At 40.9% G+C, this 18,707-nt stretch overlaps 1 protein-coding gene across 11 annotated transcripts in view; it reads right to left on the minus strand.

Moving 5' to 3' along the window:
- Nucleotides 1-16,964: 16,964 nt before the first annotated feature.
- SMARCA2 (SWI/SNF related, matrix associated, actin dependent regulator of chromatin, subfamily a, member 2) overlaps nt 16,965-18,707 on the minus strand; it is a 179,665-nt gene continuing 177,922 nt past the window's right edge. For 9 of the 11 annotated variants that reach the window (XM_015472482.3, XM_005209984.5, XM_059889213.1 and 6 more), the window contains one exon: nt 16,965-17,891. In XM_015472482.3, the coding sequence (XP_015327968.1) occupies nt 17,856-17,891 (36 nt within the window). In that variant the 3' untranslated portion in view covers nt 16,965-17,855. 11 annotated transcript variants of the gene reach the window in all.

Genomic DNA, 18,707 nt, shown 5'->3' on the forward strand with positions numbered 1-18,707 from the left:
GCAAACCACCAGAGTGTTTGATAAGTATGGAACTGCTTATAGTTAAGTTATGATAACAACATAATGGAATATATGCAGTGGTTGGGAAGAATGAAGCAGCTCTTTAGGAACTGATATGAATGTTCTTCAAGATGTGGAAGAGTCAATACCACTTTGCTGCATACAATGCATGTTAAGGAAGAAAAAAAAATATAGACTGTCTTATTAACTCTAAGGCATCATCCATTGTAAATGCATTATTATTTATCATTAAGAAAGAAAAATTGTTGCCAATCAAAATTATGACACCATAAATTAAAAGAGATTGTGTCTTTTAAAGGTGAAAAAATTAAATTTTAGAATTGATAAAATCCAACATATTAGTGTTTACTTTGTATGTACATGGAATATCTCTGGTTATTGTCACAGCCTTGGGGCCTGGAGCCACTCTGCTCAGGGGTGCTAACTTTAGATACACATCTGTCAGCCACTAAAGAAGGCCACCGAGTGCGGTGTTCATGTGTTGGTATCTATCTGCTGCATTTATTTACTCTTTTTATCTGGTATACATCCTTTGTACTGATTGCTTGCTAGTTTGGGAATAAACAGAACCAACTTAGAACTAGGCCAGGTTGGGCTTCTTATCCATCCTGTAAATAAGAGATGCTGTATTTTTTATTTGCTCATCCATATGAAAAAGGCCGATGAGTGTGGCACTCAGTAGGTAGTGAGACACCACTTATAAGAGTGTTAAGCTGGATTGTCTCCATTTAATAAGACCCCTGACTGTGGAGGAAGGAGTGGGGAAATGGAGTGGGCACAGGAAGTTCCTGCTTCTAGAGGAGATGCAAACAGGTAGTGGAGTTTACTCTCCGTGATGCTTTCCCTTGCACTGAGGGTACAGCTTGGCGTAGAATTCCCTCAGTAAGCTGTGTAAGTGAAAGTTGTCGAAGGAGTTACAGGCTGAAAAGTAGGAGTAGACTGAAAACAATGGAAACTGGTCTTGGACTCCAGGAAAGTCTCCCTACTTTAGGCTACTTATTAAGGACTCAGATTCTCAGGAAATGAGAATAGTTACTAGGAAGTCTGGAGAAGGTTTTGGGGACATGTGGGATGATTCAGACCAAAGGAAAGTATGCCCAGAATTAGACAAATTTGGTACAGTCTCTTCCTAACACTGTTATTAAATAAAGAAGCCACACTGTGCCTAAACACATTATACTAGGCTACCCTACTGAACATCAGAGGTTAGCCTCAGTTCAGTTCAGTCGCTCACTTGTGTCTGACTCTTTGTGACCCCATGAATCACAGCACTCCAGGCCTCCCTGTGCATCACCAACTCCTGGAGTTCACTCAGACTCACGTCCATCAAGTCAGTGATGCCATCCAGCCATCTCATCCTCTGTCATCCCCTTCTCCTCCTGCCCCCAATCTCTCCCAGCATCAGGATCTTTTCCAATGGGCCAACTCTTCGCATGAGGTGGCCAAAGTACTGGAGTTTCAGCTTCAGCATCAGTCCTTCCAAAGAACATTCAGGACTGATCTCCTTTAGGATGGACTGGTTGGATCTCCTTGCAGTCCAAGGGACTCTCAAGAGTCTTCTCCAACACCACAGTTCAAAAGCATCAATTCTTCGGTGCTCAGCCTTCTTCACAGTCCAACTTTCACATCCATACATGACCACTGGAAAAACAATAGCCTTGACTAGACGGACCTTTGTTGGCAAAGTAATGTCTCTGCTTTTTAATATGCTATCTAGTTTGGCCATAACTTTCCTTCCAAGGAGTAAGCATCTTTTAATTTCATGGCTGCAGTCACCATCTGCGGTGATTTTGGAGCCCCCCAAAATAAAGTCTGACACTGTTTCCACTGTTTCCCCATCTATTTGCCATGAAGTGATGGGACCACATGCCATGATCTTAGTTTTCTGAATGTTAAGCTTTAAGCCAACTTTTTCACTCTCCTCTTTCACTTTCATCAAGAGGCTTTTTAGTTCCTCTTCACTTTCTGCCATAAGGGTGATGTCATCTGCATATCTGAAGTTATTGATATTTCTCCCGGCAATCTTGATTCCAGCTTGTGCTTCTTCCAGCCCAGCGTTTCTCATGATGTACTCTGCATAGAAGTTAAATAAGCAGGGTGACAATATACAGCCTTAATGTACTCCTTTTCCTATTTGGAACCAGTCTGTTGTTCCATGTCCGGTTCTAACTGTTGCTTCCTGACCTGCATATAGGTTTCTCAAGAGGCAGGTCAGGTGGTCTGGTATTCCCATCTCTTTCAGAATTTTCCACAGTTTATTGTGGTCTACACAGTCAAAGGCTTTGGCATAGTCAATAAAGCAGAAATAGATGTTTTTCTGGAACTGTCTTGCTTTTTCCATGATCCAGCGGATGTTGGCAATTTGATCTCTGGTTCCTCTGCCTTTTCTAAAACCAGCTTGAACATCTGGAAGTTCATGGTTCATGTATTACTGAAACCTGGCTTGGAAAATTTTGAGCATTACTTTACTAGCATGTGACATGAGTGCAATGGTGCGGTAGTTTGAGCATTCTTTGGCATTGCCTTTCTTTGGGATTGGAATGAAAACTGACCTTTTCCAGTCCTGTGGCCACTGCTGAGTTTTCCAAATTTGCTGGCATATTGAGTGCAGCACTTCACAGCGTCATCTTTCAGGATTTGAAATAGCTCAACTGGAATTCCATCACCTCCACTAGCTTTGTTCACAGTGATGCTTTGTAAGGCCCCCTTGACTTTGTGCTCAGAACTCTTATATTAGCCTATATAGGCTAATATAAGACAGTTGGGCAGAACTGTCCAAAACAAAGCCTATTCTATAATAAAGTATTGACTATCTCATGTAATTTATTGGATGCTATACTGCAGGTGGAAAACAGACTGATCATATGGGTGCAGGAATCCCAGGTGGTGGTGTGCTGTTGCTAAGTCATGTCCGACACTTTGCGACCCATGGACTACAGCATGGCAGGCTCCTCTGTCCTTCACTATCTCCCAGAGGTTGCTTAAATTCATGTTCATTGAATTGGAGATGCTATCTAACCATCTTGTCCTCTGCCACCGTCTTTTCCTTTGGCCTTCCATCTTTCCTAGCATCTTATACTAGGGTATAAGGGCTTTTTCCAGTGAGTCAGCTCTTCACATAAGGTGGCCAAAGTATTGGAGCTTCAGCTTTAGCAATAGTCCTTCCAATGACTATTCAGGGTTGATTTCCTTTAGGATTGACTGGTTTGATCTCCTTGCAGTCCAAGTGGCTCTCAAGAGTCTTCTCCAACAGCACAGTTAAAAAGCATAAATTCTTCGGTGCTCAGCCTTTTATATTGTCCAGCTCTCACATATGTACATGACTACTGGAAAAACCATAGCTTTGACTATATGGACCTTTGTTGGCAAAGTAATTTCTCTGCTTTTTAATATGCTGTCTAGGTTTGTCATAGCTTTCCCTCCAATAATCAAGCATCTTTTAATGTCATGGCTGAAGTGGTTTTGGAGTCCATGGTGATTTTGGAGCCCAAGAAAATAAAATTTGTCACTGCTTCCACTTTTTCCTCTTCTATTTGCCATGAAGTGATGGGACTGGATGCCATGATATTGGTTTTATGAATGTTGAGTTTTAAGCCAGCTTTTTCACTCTCCTCTTTCACCTTTATCAAGAGATTCTGGGAGAACAAGATGGTGGAAGAGTAGGTGGACATGGAGAACATCTCTCTTCATGGATACATCAGGAATACACCTTCAGACACAGAAGTGCATACAGCTGAGAGAGGACAGGAGGACCTGATGAGCAGAAAGGAATACACAGAACCACGCAAAACTCAGGCCTGCGTGGAAGGGAGGCCAAGACCTCAGCACCAGCCATGCCTCCTGCCCTGGAGGCCCCACCCTGCCTTTCCTGAACTCTGAATTGGATCCTCCAATTGGCCTCCCATCTGTCTGGCCTCAGACCAGCCTGAGCGGAGGCACACGTGGCTCGTCTCCTCATGTTTCAACCCCATCATTCCCCCTCCTCAGCTTCCTTCCTCTCGCCACTTCTGCCCTATGACAATGTGACAGTGTGCTCTGCTGCAGAAACAGATGTGCCTGACTGCACGGGCAGCTTTGATGCTGTCATGGAAAAAAACCAAGAGGGAACAAGAGGCAGAGTGCGTGCCCACCTTGGCCCTGGAACATGAGCCAGAGGGCTGCACATGCAATAACACAGGAGAACACACCAAAACATGACACAGCCCCACCCCTTTCAAATGACCAGAGCCTGCAGCCCAACATGGCAGACCCTTCCTTGCTCTCTGGCAGATGCAAGCATTGGTCAGGCTTGCCAAGCTTGAGTTTAAAAAAAAAGAAGACCCTGGAGGGAGCTTGTTGAACCTCGGAGTCTGGTCTCAGCCCAAGAACAGAGCCCAAACAGTGGCAATTGTTCTCTCTCATATCCAGCCAAGGAGCCCTAGAGCAGAGAAGGTGGAAGATCTAAGGGGAGCCATGCTTAGGGAAGCCCCAGGTGTACCTCTTAGGAGGAGTGGGCCTTGAGGACTTGATAACTTGTTTGAATCTCCTATTCCATATCTGTAAAATTAGCCTAATGACACCCCACGGGCTGACTGTATTAAAGGAGAAAATAAGCAAGTTAAAAAAAAAAAAAGGTTCTGTAGATCCTCTTCACTTTCTGCCATTAGAATGGTATCATCTGCATATCTGAGGCTGTTGATGTTTCTCCTGGCAATCTTGATTCCAGCTTGTGCTTCGTCTAGCCTGGCATTTCCCATGATGTACTCTGCATATAAGCTAAATAAGCAGAACAGTTTTGAATCACTCAGTTGTTTCATGTCCAGTTTTAACTGTTGCTTCTTGACCCACATACAGGTTTCTCAGGAGACAGATAATGTGGTCTGTATTCTCATCTCTTTAAGACTTTCCCACAGTTTCTGGTGATCCACACAGTCAAGACTTTAGCATAGTCAGTGAAGCAGCAGTAGATATTTTTCTGGAATTCCCTTGCTTTTTCAATGATCCAGCAGATGTTGGCATTTTGATCTCTGGTTCCTCTGCCTTTTTTAAACACAGCTTGAACATCTGGAAGTTCTCGGTTTACATACTGCTGAAGCATAGCTTGAAGAATTTTGAGCATAATCCTGCTGGCTTGTGAAATGAGCACAATTTTATGTTAGTTTGCACATTCTTTGTCATTGCCCTTCTTTGGGATTGGAATGAAAACTGACCTCTTCTAGTTCTGTGGCCATTGCTGAATTTTCCAAATTTGCTGGCATATTGAGTGCAGCACTTAACAGCATCATCTTTTAGGATATTAAATAGCTCAGCTGGAATTCTGTCATCTCCACTAGCTTTGTTCATAGTAATATTTCTGAAGGCCTACTTCACACTCCAGGATGTCTGGCTCTAGGTGAATGATCACACCATTGTGGTTATCCGGGTCATTAAGACTTTTTTGTATAGTTCTTCTGTTCTTGCCACCTCTTCTTAATCTCTTCTACTTCTGTTAGGTCCTTATACTTTCTGTCCTTTATCGAGCCCATCTTTGCATGAAATGTTCCTTTGGTATCTCTGATTTTCTTGATGAGATCCCTAGTCTTTCCCATTCTATTGCTTTCCTCTATTTCTTTGCATTGTTCATTTAAGAAGGCTTTCTTATCTCTCCTTGCTATTCTCTGGAACTCTGCTTTCCCTTTCTCCCTTGCCTTTTGCTTCTCTTCTTTTCTCAGCTATTTGGAAGGCCTCCTCAAACAACCGCTTTGCCTTCTTGTGTCTTTTTTTCTTTGGGATGGCTTTGGTCACTGCTTTCTGTATAGTGTTATGAACCTCTGTACATAGTTGTTCAGGCACTTTGTCTATCAGATCTAATCCCTTGAATCTATTCATCACTGCTACTACATAATCATAAGGGATTTGATTTAGGTAATACCTGAATAGCCAAGTGATTTTCCCTTTCTTCAATTTAAGCCTGAATTTTGCAATAAAGAGCTCATGATCTGAGCCATAGTCAGCTCCCAGTCTTATTTTTGCCAACTGTATGGAGCTTCTCTATCTTAGGCTACAAAGCATATAATCAGTCTGATTTTGGTCTTGACCATTTGGTGAAATCCATGTGTATAGTCATCCCTTTTGTTGTTAGAAGAAGAGTATTTGCTATGACCCTTGTGTTCTCTTGACAAAACTCTGTTATCCTTTGCACTACTTCATTTTATAATTCAAGGCCAAACTTGCCTATTACTCCAGGTATCTCTTGACTTCCTACTTTTGCATTCCAATCCCCTATAATGAAAAAGACATCTTTTTTTAATGTTAGTTTTAGAAGATGTTGTAGTTCCTCACAGAACCGGTTAATTTCAGCTTCTTCAGCATTAGTGGATGGGGGCATAGACTTGGATTACTGTGATATTGAATAGTTTGCCTTGGAAACAAACCAAGATCATTCTGTTATTTTTGAGATGGCACCCAAGTACTGCATTTCAGACTCTTTTATTGACTGTGAGGGCTACTCCTTTTCTTTTAAGGAATTCTTGCCCACAGTAGTAGATATAATGGTCATCTGAATGAAAGTCACCCATTCTGGTCCATTTTAGTTCAGATTCCTAAGATGTCAATGTTTACTCTTTCCATCTCTTACTTGACCACGTTCAGTTTACCTTGATTCATGAACCTAACAATCCAGGTTCCTATGCAACGTTGTTCTTTACAGTACCAGACTTTACTTTCACCACCAGACACATCTACAGCTGAGCGTCATTTCTGCTTTGGCCCAGCCGCTTCATTCTTTCTAGAGCTATTAGTAATTTCCCTCTTGTTCTTCCCCAGTAGCATATTGGATACTTTCTGACCTGGGGGGCAGAATCTTCCAGTGTCATATCTTTTTGCCTTTTCATACTGTTCATAGGGCTCTTGGAGCAAGAATGCTAGAGTGGTTTGCCATTTCCTCCTCCAGTGACCACTTTTTGGCAGAACTCTTCACTGTGACTTATCCGTCTTGGGTGGCCCTGCACTGCAAGCTCGTAGCTTCATTGGGTTATAAAAGCCCCTTTACCACAACAAGACTGTAATCCATGCAGGGGATTCCTAGGGGGCACAGTGGTAAGGCATCCACTGCCAATGCAGGAGATGCGAGTACGATCCCTGGATTGGGAATACCCCCTGGAGTAGGAAATGCTTCCAGTATTCTTGCCTGGAAAATTCCATGGATAAAGGAGCCTGGGCAGGCTACATCCATGGGGTCACAAAGAGTCAGACACCATTAGCACGCACATATGCATGTGAGTACAGAATGGGTTTAAGGGTATCAGTGTTTACTCTCATGATCTCATGGCTATCTGGGAGCTGTGCTCACTGCCACTGCCCAGCATCATGAGAGAATCACACCATGTATTGCTAGCCTGGGAAAAGATCAGAATTTGAAATACGGTTTTTACTGAATGCATATCACCTTCACACCAACATAAAGTTGAAAAAATTTTAAGTTAAACCATCCTAAGTTGGGACTGTCTGTAGTATTTATTTATATGTAAGAGCCATGCTTGAATCAGTATAATATTGAAAACTCTTAAATGGAGTTCTGTTGTTTCTCCACATAAACTAGCCTTTAAAATGCTAGGATAAATATAAATTCTCTGAAATTATTTTAATCTGATTTATTACTATCATGGTGTCCCTCTCTGGTGGATTTTACTCTTAGGGTCACACTGACTCCAGATATTCCAGTATAATTTGGCATATGCCAAACTTATTCAAAAAGAAGGAAATTATGGTTTTTCTATTAAAACTCAGTAAACATCTTATAACCTCATCACAGAGAGACAATTTAGAGCTAGTATCACCTTTAGGAGCCAACTTCCTCAAGAGCTATCAGGCTGAGAAAATTCTTTAGGTGCCTGGTAGGAGAGAATAATCTTGTGTTGAGATTCTTGTCAGCTCAAAGAACTTGCTCTCAAGGCCTTGCAGTCCCCAAACTTTGCCTTCTTGGAACATTCAGAGCAGCCCTGACTCTTTACAAAATTCAGTGACAGGAGCAGATATGGGTACTTGATTTTCTGAAGCAGCCTTTTGCATATCCAACTAAATTAAGGAGCATAAGCATCTGCTTTAAATGCAGAATCTCCCTTACAAAGTTAAGGGCTTGAGGGGAAAAAAAGACAAGGTAAAGTACTTTTTAGGATCTTTTCTTTTAAACCTTTCATTTTACATTGGGGTATAGCCAGTTAACAAACAGTGTTATAATAGTTTCAGGTGAACAGCGAAGGGACTCGGCCATACACACACATGTATCGGTTCTCCCCAAACTCCCCTCCCATCCAGGCTGCCACATAACAGCAGAGCTCCATGTGACATACAGTAGGTCCTTGTTAGTTATCCATTTTTAATATAGCAGTGTGTACATGTCCATCCCAAACTCCCTATCTCATTCCCCCTGTCCTTTTCCCCAGCAACCATAAGCTCATTCTCTTAAGTCTGTGAACCTGTTTCTGTTTTGTAAGAAAGAATATTTGTATCATTTCTTTTTAGATGCCGCATATATAAGGAAAGTCATACAATATTTCTCCTCTCTGTCTTCAGTCAGTATCACACTCTGTAGGTCCATCCACGTTGCTGCAAATGGCATTATTTCATTCTTTTAAATGGCTGAGTAATATTCCATTGTATATATGCACCAGTCTTCTTTATCCATTCCTCTGTTGATGGACACTTAGGTTGCCTCCATGTCTTGTCTATTGTAAATAGTACTGTGATGAGCACTGGGGTGCTGTAGCCTTTCAGATCATGTTTCCCACCCCCACCCCATATATAGGCCCAGGAGTGGGACTGCAGAGTTATATGGTAATTCTGTAGTTTTTTAAGGAATCTTTATACTATTCTGCATAGGGACTGTACCAGTTTACATTCCCACCAACAGTGTGGGAGGGTTCCCTTCTCTCCATACCCTCTCCAGCATTTATTGTTTGTGGATTTTTTGTGTGTGTGATAGCTATCCTGGCTAGTGTGAGGTGATACCTCATTGTAGTTTTGATTTGCATTTCTGTAATAATTAGTGGTGTTGAACATCTTTTCATGTGCCTTTGGCCATTTATATGTCTTCTTTGGAGAAATGTCTATTTAGGTCTTCCGTCCATTTTTTGAGTGCGTTGTTAATATTTTATACATTGTTGTTTATGTTATGTTGTTTATATATTTTATATAACATCACAAGCTGTTTATAAATTTTGGAGACCAGTCCCCTTGTTGGTCACATCATTTGCAAATATTTTCTCCTGATCTGTGGGTCGTTTTTCTGTTTTGTTTATTGTTTCCTTTGCTGTGCAAAAGCTTTTAAGTAGGTCCCATTTGTTTATTTTTGTTTTTATTTCCATTATTATGGGAGATGGATTGAAAAAGATATGCTACAATTTATGTCAGTGTTTTCTGCTTTTCTTTTCCTCTAGGAGTTTTGTAGTGTCTGGTCTCACATTTAGGCCTTTAATTGTAGAGTCTTTCTTTAAAAGATGATGAAAGTGTTACGAAAATAAGTATCCAGAAGGTTTTACTGAACAAGCATAAATATGACTGAGAAATAAACCTTTGGTTTTTGTCTTTTATTAGAATCCAATGTAATTGGAAGGGAAATGTTTTCTGCAGTAACTTTAAAGGTAACTCTACTAATTTTTTTAAAAGAGATACAAATTATAGAGTGGGTTTTAATGATTTTCTAGAATTATTTATAATGGCATAATAATCCCAACAAGTATCAACTCAAATATCCATTAGAAGAGCAAATATTATCTAAATTATGACACATACATACATGGGTACATCATATAGTTTTGTTTAAAAAAATATTAGTTTCAAAGTGATTCGACCATTTTGCATTCCCACCAGCAAGGCATGAGTTCCAGTTGCTTCATATCCTTGTCAGCACTTCCCATTGTCAATTTTTAAAAATCTTAGCCATTCTAGTGGGTGTGTAGTGGTATTTCATTGTAATTTTATTTTGCTTTTCTTTGACGATGATGAGTATTGAGCATCTTTTCATGTGCTTATTGACCATTCATATATTTCTTTTGTGAAGTGTCTTCAAATCTTTTGCCTCCTTTTTTTTTTTTTTTTTTTTAATTTTTTACTGAGTTTTAAGAGATCTTTATATGTATTCTGGGAACAAGTTCTTTTTCAGTTACCTGCTTGAAAGTATTTTCTTCTACTCTATGGGTTGCCTTGTCATTTTCTTAACTGTGTTTTTTAAAGAGCAACAGTTTTTAATTTTAAAGAAATCCATTTCATCAATATTTTATGGTTCATGCTTTTTGTGCCCTGTTTTAGAAATCTTTGTCTAACACAAGATCACAGATTTCCTTCAAATTTTTCTTTTAGAAACATAATATTTTAAGTTTAAAATTTCAGTTCCATTTAGATTCATTCTGAGTTAATTTCTGTGTATGATATGAAGGGTTTGAAGTTTTTTTTCTCATACAGATAACCAGTTGCTATTATTTTTGTAAAGTTAAATTCTCACCACCTAACCCAGTTTCATTCCTCAGCACTCAACTAAGAGGACTGAAAACATATCCACACAAAAATTTGTACAGCCGTGTTTATAGTCAGGTTGTCAAGAAGTGTAAACAGCTCAAATTGCCCATCAGTTAGTGAACGGATAAATTGTGGGATAATCATATTATGGAATAGTACTCAGCAATAAAAAGTCATAGGCTATATATGCAACACGAATAATCTCAATGATACAGGACTTGAAAGCAGTCAGACACAAAGGCTGCATGATGTGTTCCATTAGACGACATTCTAATAGAGGCAACGTGACAGTGACGGCGCAGATCGATGACTGCCCTGAGGCTGGCAGTCAGGGTAAGAAACTGGCTGGAAACGGGCATCAGAAAACCGTTCAGGGCACAGACAATGTCTGTCATGACGAGCTGTCTACATTACTGGATGTAATTGCCAAAACTCTGTTTGTAAAATGGGAAAGTGTTATTGTGTGTATATCTTAATAAATCTATGAACAGGAGAAAATGGAAAAGGAAGTAAGTGAAATTTTTTAAGAGAGACTCTTCCTGGAGAATTGATACTTTTAGCATTCTGTAATGACCTTCTATAAAAATAACACCTGAGATGCACAATTCATTGAGCAGTATGACCCTGTTATTGTACAGGAGACTTATTTTTTTCTTTAAAGTATTTTATATTGGGGTATAACTGATTAATAATGTTGTGACAGTTTTAGGTGAACAGCAAAGGGATTCAGTCATGCATGGATCATTCTTATTGCATGCATGCTAAGTCGCTTCAATTAATGTCTGACTTTGTGACCCCATGGCCTGGAGCCCTCCAGATTCTTCTGTCCATGGGATTCTCCAGGCAAGAATACTGGAGTGGGTTGCCATGTCCTTTTCCAGGGGCTCTTCCCAACGCAGGGATTGAACCATTGTCTCAAGTCTCCTGCACTGGCAGGCAGGTTCTTTACCATTAACGCCGCCTGGGAGGCCCAGAAGGAGGGAAGGTCCTTGCCATAGGAGGGTCAGTCATTGAGAAATCCCTGATTTTCAAAGGAGAAACAGCCAACAAGTTTTAGAACAGGGTTGTTATATATTCAGCTAAGACCTTGGCTGTGCTTACATACCAGATGCCCCCACTCATCTCTCCCAGATTCTGAATAAAAATCCTAAACCTGCCCTGGTCCATCCTGTAGAGACAGGCTGTGTGCTATGCAGAATCAACAAATGAACAATGTGGGAAATCACTCCAAAAATAAAAAGCCTTGCACACAGCTTGAGGAGGACCCAAGACGTGGGGGAAAGGGGAGAGGGCTGACTCGAGACAGTGGTGTTTAATTTACGAAAGGACAGAGGCCCAGCTACCCTCAGGACTGCTGCAGGGCAGGAGCTGGCACTAGAGCAACCTGCGTTCCTCTACAGACTTACTGATGTAGTGGTGGGGTCTCGGCGCAGAGGAACTGCTCTGCGGTCCTACGATTAGGTGGCCATGATTTAGTGAGCCCCTGGAGCTGTGACCTTCACAAGTGCTTCTCAGATTGGTTCCCCCAGCCCTTAGGAGAGACAAGAAGGTACTGGAATTGGGTATTGTTATTCTTCCATGTTGGCAAAATAGTTTGCTAAGGGTGGGCCTTGTTAAGAAGATATATTTACATATGGCTACTTTTCTACTCTCTCTGCTCAAAAAGTGAGGATTTTTTTTCTCCTGTCTTTACTGAGAAGCTGCTAGGGTTCCAGGAGGTAAATCTCATGAAAGTGTGGGAACCCTCCTAAGACTGGGCACCCCTGCCATTTTTAACTCTCAAACTTGTCCAACTGAGGCCTCCAGCAATTTGTTAATTATAGATTAGGTTTTCCTGTCCTGGTACTGGGGCTTCCCAGGTGGCTCAGGGGTAAAGAATCCGCCTGCCAGTGCAGGAGGCATGGGTTCAATCCCTGGTTGGGAAGATCCCCTGGAGAAGAAAATGGCAACCCACTCCAGTAGCCTTGCCTGGAAAATCATATGGACAGAGGAGCCTAGCAGGCAGCAGTCCATGGGGTCACAAAAGAGTTGGACACGACTTAGCGACTAAAAACCAAAAGTCTGGTTCTGGTTACCTGCTGCTGGCCTTCTGCTCCTCCAGGAGGTTGTGATTCTCTGTATCTGCTTGTCTGTCTCTTCAGCTCGAGGGGCAGCAGTTTGCCCTGAACAAACTTCAGTTCTCTGGTGGATCTAAGAAGAGCTGTTGATTTTCAGTTTGCTCAGCTATTTTCTTATTGTGTTAAAGGGATAGCTGCCTTCCAGGCTCCTTAAATGCTAGACAAGATTCTGAAGTTTTAAACACTTCTCTCTGAGTGGTAACAGTATCAGTGTTCTGTGTTTTTTTCTGGTACTTTCTGTACCTTTGTACTTTTCTTACTTTCCACATTTTCTACAATGTGCATATATTTATTTTATTAGAAAAAAGAAAATAAATGTTCTCAGAAAAAGTTTTAAGTGAATTTAATCCCTGTTGATGTGGAGGAAAATAAGGCAAGTTGCAGAGAATAGTACTGTACTTAAGAAACAAACTGAACATTCAACCCCAGCACAGCTTACTATCTATATTAACATGACTTTACAATTCCGTTGTCATCATTAGCATAATTGAAGTTTTTCAGGAAAACCTTGCCCCGGCAAATAATTATTGTCTATTACATGAGCTTCCTATAAGACACGTCAGCTCTTCAGGAGAAAGCAACATAGTTAATGGATAGCTATGCCCTAAGACTCTTAGATTGCCCCCTCAAAATCCTTACCTTACTCCTTCCACAGTCCTAAACTGTGTATCACAGTTTTTACCCAGTCTTAACCAAAATCAGATTTCAAGAAAATCCAACCTTGACTTTCCTTCTCAAACTACCAAAGCTCAATTAAGGCAGTGGGTTCCCTTACCACAGTAAGCAGTGAGTTCCACTTCATCTTATTACTAGGTTACACTGGTGATAGCTGGGGAGCTGGCCTTTGACGGTGTATGTTTCTGTGTGTGTGTGTTTTAATGTGAGGAAGAACAGGCAGAAGTAATCACATCAAGCTATTAAAGCTGATTGCCTGGTAGGGGTGAATTCCAAATTAATTTTCTTTGTATTTCACTCGTTGTGGTGGACATATGTCCATTTTATCATCTTGGAGGAGAAATTTAAAGGTTTAACAAGACAATTTAAAATGTGTATTTTTCTGGTGGGGCACTATGAGTCCAGTCTCTCTAAGGTTTATAGTCTCACAGTAAGCATTGCTTCACAGCAGTTATTGAGTTCACAAAGAGGCCTCTGTTGAATGGATAAATAACAAAGTCCTACTATACAGCACATGGAACTATATTCAAAATCCTATGATGAACCATAATGAAAAATATGAAAAAGCGTGTGTATATATGTGTATGAATGAATCACTTTGCTGTACAGTAGAAACTAGTACAACATTGTAAATCAACTACACTTCAATAAAATATGCTTTGAAAAATGACAGAGGCCTCTTTCTAGTATATATATATTTTTAAAAAGAAACCAATGTTTATAAACAGGAATGCTGGTTTTTCCATAGTCTTGACTTAGTTGTCTTGCTTTCTTCAACTTGGAAAACCCCTTTGGAAAATTCTTACTGAAAATGATGCAGAATACAGATACTGTTTTGCATAAAGGGCTTAGTCACTAGGAACATGTCAACTCCACCCTCTGTTAATAAGCTCAGTGTCCTAAACCACACCAGTGATGAGTAGAGCTCACTTGGGCACAGATCTAGCAGTTCTAGACAAACCAGTCGTCGGTTCTTGCCCTGCGCTGCTTCATGTTTGATGACCTCTCCCCAAGTATAACAGAGACTGAAACCCTGCGATTCATGTACTGTATGACAGAATGTGTGAATAAGGACAGAAATGTTACTTTATCTGGTTTGATGTGGCTCTTATTTAGCAAATTTTAAGCAGAGGAATAGACTAGGCCATTCCTCCAGCGTATCTGTAGAGTGAGATTGACTCTTACTATAATATTCTCATGGGAACTACATTTATTCATAAGGGGAGAATATGTCTCCAGCTTTCTGCTAAGAAGACCAAAAATATTTCCCCCAAGTATTATAGTTTATCAGTCTGAATGAGGTTCAAGTTAAGCACAATTGAAGCTTGCATCCTGGTAACCTATATGACAGAAAAGCTGTGTCAGAAAGAGAAAAAATATTCAGACTTTTCAGTTATTCCCATTTATATTGGTTTTACCAGAATGATGGTTGTGTGATGGATGTATATGCCTGTACCAGTGATCTAAATCAGGATCAGGACCACTGTGGCCTCATACTGTTCCCAAGAATGAAATAATGGGGATTAAGAATCTGATTGCTTTAGCAGTGGTCCTTTGATTTGAGCATGACCAGAATCACCTGGAGGGCCCTAGTGCCATCCACGTCAGCGGGATCTCAGGGCCTTTAGGATCCAATGGCAGCTGGGTGTAAAGGACAAGGTATTAACCCTTGTGGAGTGGCTTGTCACCAAGAGAAAGAACCAAGGTAGTGGAGGAGCCGAGCCAAGAAAACCAGATAGAGGAAAGTTCCATTCTCAGTCATGGAAACCAAACACTTAAGCCAGGACTCATTTGTAAGCCTGGTAATATCAGCAACTGCCAAACAAAGGGGTACCTGGAGCTTATCAGTAAGATCAGTTCCAGGCTTCACTCACTGGGGAGGTAGGGAAGCTGCAAGGAAGATGGGTTTTGGAGGCAAACAAATCTTAACTTTCAAATTATGCTTTGGGGCACTGGCCATAGCTTCAGTCTCTCCTTTGCATCATCCTTATTTATAGAAAGGGAATAAGAACTATGCCTTCTTCCCAGGGTTCTTGTAATTAAATAATTCTAGTAAAAGATCAAGTACATTGCCTGATACTCTTAGCTTCCTTCTTCTGTTCCTGGAAAACTTTTGCTTTTGGAAAGAACGAAGCCTACCCCTGGGCTCAGCTACTGGAAACAGACAAGGTGGATGCTGTGACCAGGTTAAAAATAGGCGGATGTGCAGATGCCTCTTAGTCACGCATGATCACGTTCCCTGCCAGCTCACTAGTGTTCTAAGAGCCACCTTCTGCCTTTCCTTTCTACTTTAGCCAGGGAGAACAACACAGCAAGACAGCAGGAGAGAAATCAGAGAACATCCTTCACCCATAGACGTCCTAAACCATAAAGACAATGGTTTGGATGGCTTTAGAACAGTAGTGCCTTTAATAGCAAATCATCTCAATAAGAAAAACTAATGTGGTTTATTCTTTCCTGGGAGTCTGCAGTCCTACCGTGGTCAGCAAACTAAACAAGCCAAGCAGGGAAACCAACACATTCTGCAATGCTTAAACTGGAAATTCAGACCTGAGTGGACATTTAGAAAGACAGGAATTTCGCAGGAGGATTGCATTTTGTGTGGGTCAAATTTCCTTCCAGATTCAAAGAAAGATGCATTGGCAGTTCCTCATATTATGAAAGTAAGAATCCCATAGTTCTCCTTAGACATTTCTAAGAAATGAAGTTTCCACCAACTAATGCGTTAGAGACAAGCGAAAATGCTTCCATTCTGGTCCTTGTCATTGGTTAAGAATCAAGTGGCAGGGGGTGGGATGAGATAGAGTAGTCATTAATGAACCCTAGTAGAAAGGTATATGGGGTGTTCATTGAACCAGTCTTTGAAAATGAGCAATTTTCTGATCTTTCTAAATTGATATGAATATAGATTTACTAAATACCAAGGTATAAATCTATATTACCATAGATAGACATACTTCATTTTACTGCGCTTTGCCTTATTGTGCTTTGTAGATACTGTGTTTTTCGCAAATTGAAGGTTTGTGGGGACCCCCGCCTCCAGCAAGTCTGTTAGTACTACTTTCCAGTAGCGTTTGCTCGCTTCATGCTTCTGTGTCACGTGTTAGTGGTTCTGATGCTTTCTCATTATTATACGTGTTGTGGTGATCTGTGATCTGATTATTACTACCATGACTCGCTGAAGCCTCAGATGATGGTTAGAAGGTATGTATGTTATTTTTTAGACATAATGCTATTGCACACTCAATGCTGTTATACACTTAAGACTATAGTGCAAACTGAACTTTACATGCAATGGGAAGCCAAAAACTCGTGGGACTCACTCTATTGTGCTGTTCACTGTGTTGATCTAGAACTGGACCTGCAGTATATCTGAGGTGTACCTGTGGATTTTCTGGTAAGTAAATAGAAGTTAAACCACTAGAAAAGGTTGCGCAGGGGCTTAGTGTGACTCAGTCCATGGCATCATCAGTCCTGTTATGTAAGGTTAAAGTCACACAAGCAATAAACTCTGCTCCCTTGCAACACACCGGTTCATTCTAGGGGATACTCTTAGTCTTGAAGAATTCTTTTTCCTACCATCTGCACTGTAGAAAGAGCTTGCCTGGCCCTCTGCAGGAGACGCTTACTCAGGCACCAGGGTTTTAATCTCCCAGAACTCAAAAACCAGAGGCAGTGTTTGTTGAGCTCAGTTATATCTTTATTAGGAAAGCACCAACACCACATTCTTGGAAATTACTGGAATTTTATTTGCCTCAGGCTTATGACTTGCAACCAAAGACATTGTGCAAAGAAAGCAAAGATTAAGTACACTTTAGGGAGAAGGAGACGATACACGTTGGTAACATAGGAGATAAGGTTGACAAAAGAAGCCATCCATTACACTATATAGATTGCAATATTCAATAGCGATTTCAACAAAACTTTTTTTTAAATCAAGAGCGAAAAAATTAAGCAATGTTTACAGTAGACATAAATCTTATACAATTCAAAAAGCATTTTTTTTTTTAGATCATAGAGCATAAAATGGAAAAATGTCTATGTAGGTGAAGTCTAACTACTGTACATTTATCACCTATTAAAGTTGCTTATATGTACCACAGTGTAAAAAAAAACAATACCAAACAAATAAAAACCTTGAAAATTGCCTGATGAAAAATAAAATAACCAGTGGCTTTTAATGGCTTCTCCTGGTTATCAGTGCTACAAAAAGACAAAAATCTTCTCATTTGAACAGGTGATAAAACCAGGCACAATCAAACTGTTACCAAATTAGACCCACCCATAGAAATATACCATCCACCCACATTTTTTCCATCAAAAGCTTTTTTGTTTGTTTTAATCTTTGAGGCCCATTTGGTCACAATATGTTACAAAGGTTTGTGTATGCGTGTGTGTTTTTTTACACCATGATATCATATGTTTGTCTGGCACTATTCTAAAGCTAGTTTATAGATGATAATGATATAGAAACGACCCAGTGCCCATAAGAGAAATGAACTCACTGGGTAGAGACGAGAGAGGGGAAGAAGGAGTTCCATTCTTCCAAGAAAAAAATGTCCGTAGTGATCACTCATCATCAGTCCCACTGGCTTCAGATTGTTCCTAAAAGTAAATGTAGGACAGAAAGACAATAAGCCATGGAGAGGCAATGTGGAAAAGAAATGACACTGTGGAAACAGTTAACCCTGCTAGTAAAGAGGCATCAACAGGCTCTGTGCTGAAAAGGGGAGCTCCTACTTGGAAACCCCAAAGCAGTGCCAGCCGTCTGTGGCAGAGCTGTGCTCTCTTGCAGTTGGGTATGAAAAGTTCAAGGCCTATGGTTTCTTTATGGCTCTGCTGGATCTTTGTTGCTGTGCGAGGGCTTTCTCTAGCTGCGGCTCTAGAGTGCGGGCCCAGCAGTTGTGGCACGTGGGCTTAGCTGGACCGTGGCATGTAGAGTCCTCCCGGAGCAGGGACTGAACCTGTGTCTCCTGCATTGGCAGGCAGACTCCCAACCGCTGGACCACCGGGGAAGCTCATGGCTAGTGGTTTCTATTTTGAGCACTATTGTTAGAAAAATCCATGGGCTTCCCAGGTGGTGCAGTGGTAAAGAATCCACCTACCACTGCAAGAGATGTGGGTTCAGTCACTGGGTCGGGATGATCTCTTGGAGGAGGGAGTGGCAACCCGCTGCAGTATTCTTGCCTGGAAAATCCCATGGAGAGCAGGCTACAGTCCATGGGGTTGCAAAGAGTCAGACATGACTGAGCATGCACACATTGCAAGGGAGAATAAAGTACTGTGCCTTTGATTTTAGGATTTTAAATGTATTTGAAAATGCTTGTGTCAAGGGTTCAGGCTGGGTGGGGTGGGATAAGAATGCTAAACTTTTCTCAACAGACCTCAATGGCAAATATGTTGAAGGAAAATCAAACTAGC

The sequence above is a fragment of the Bos taurus genome, chromosome 8 (genome assembly GCF_002263795.3).
Source record: "Bos taurus isolate L1 Dominette 01449 registration number 42190680 breed Hereford chromosome 8, ARS-UCD2.0, whole genome shotgun sequence".
NCBI classification, from domain to species: Eukaryota; Metazoa; Chordata; class Mammalia; order Artiodactyla; family Bovidae; genus Bos; species Bos taurus.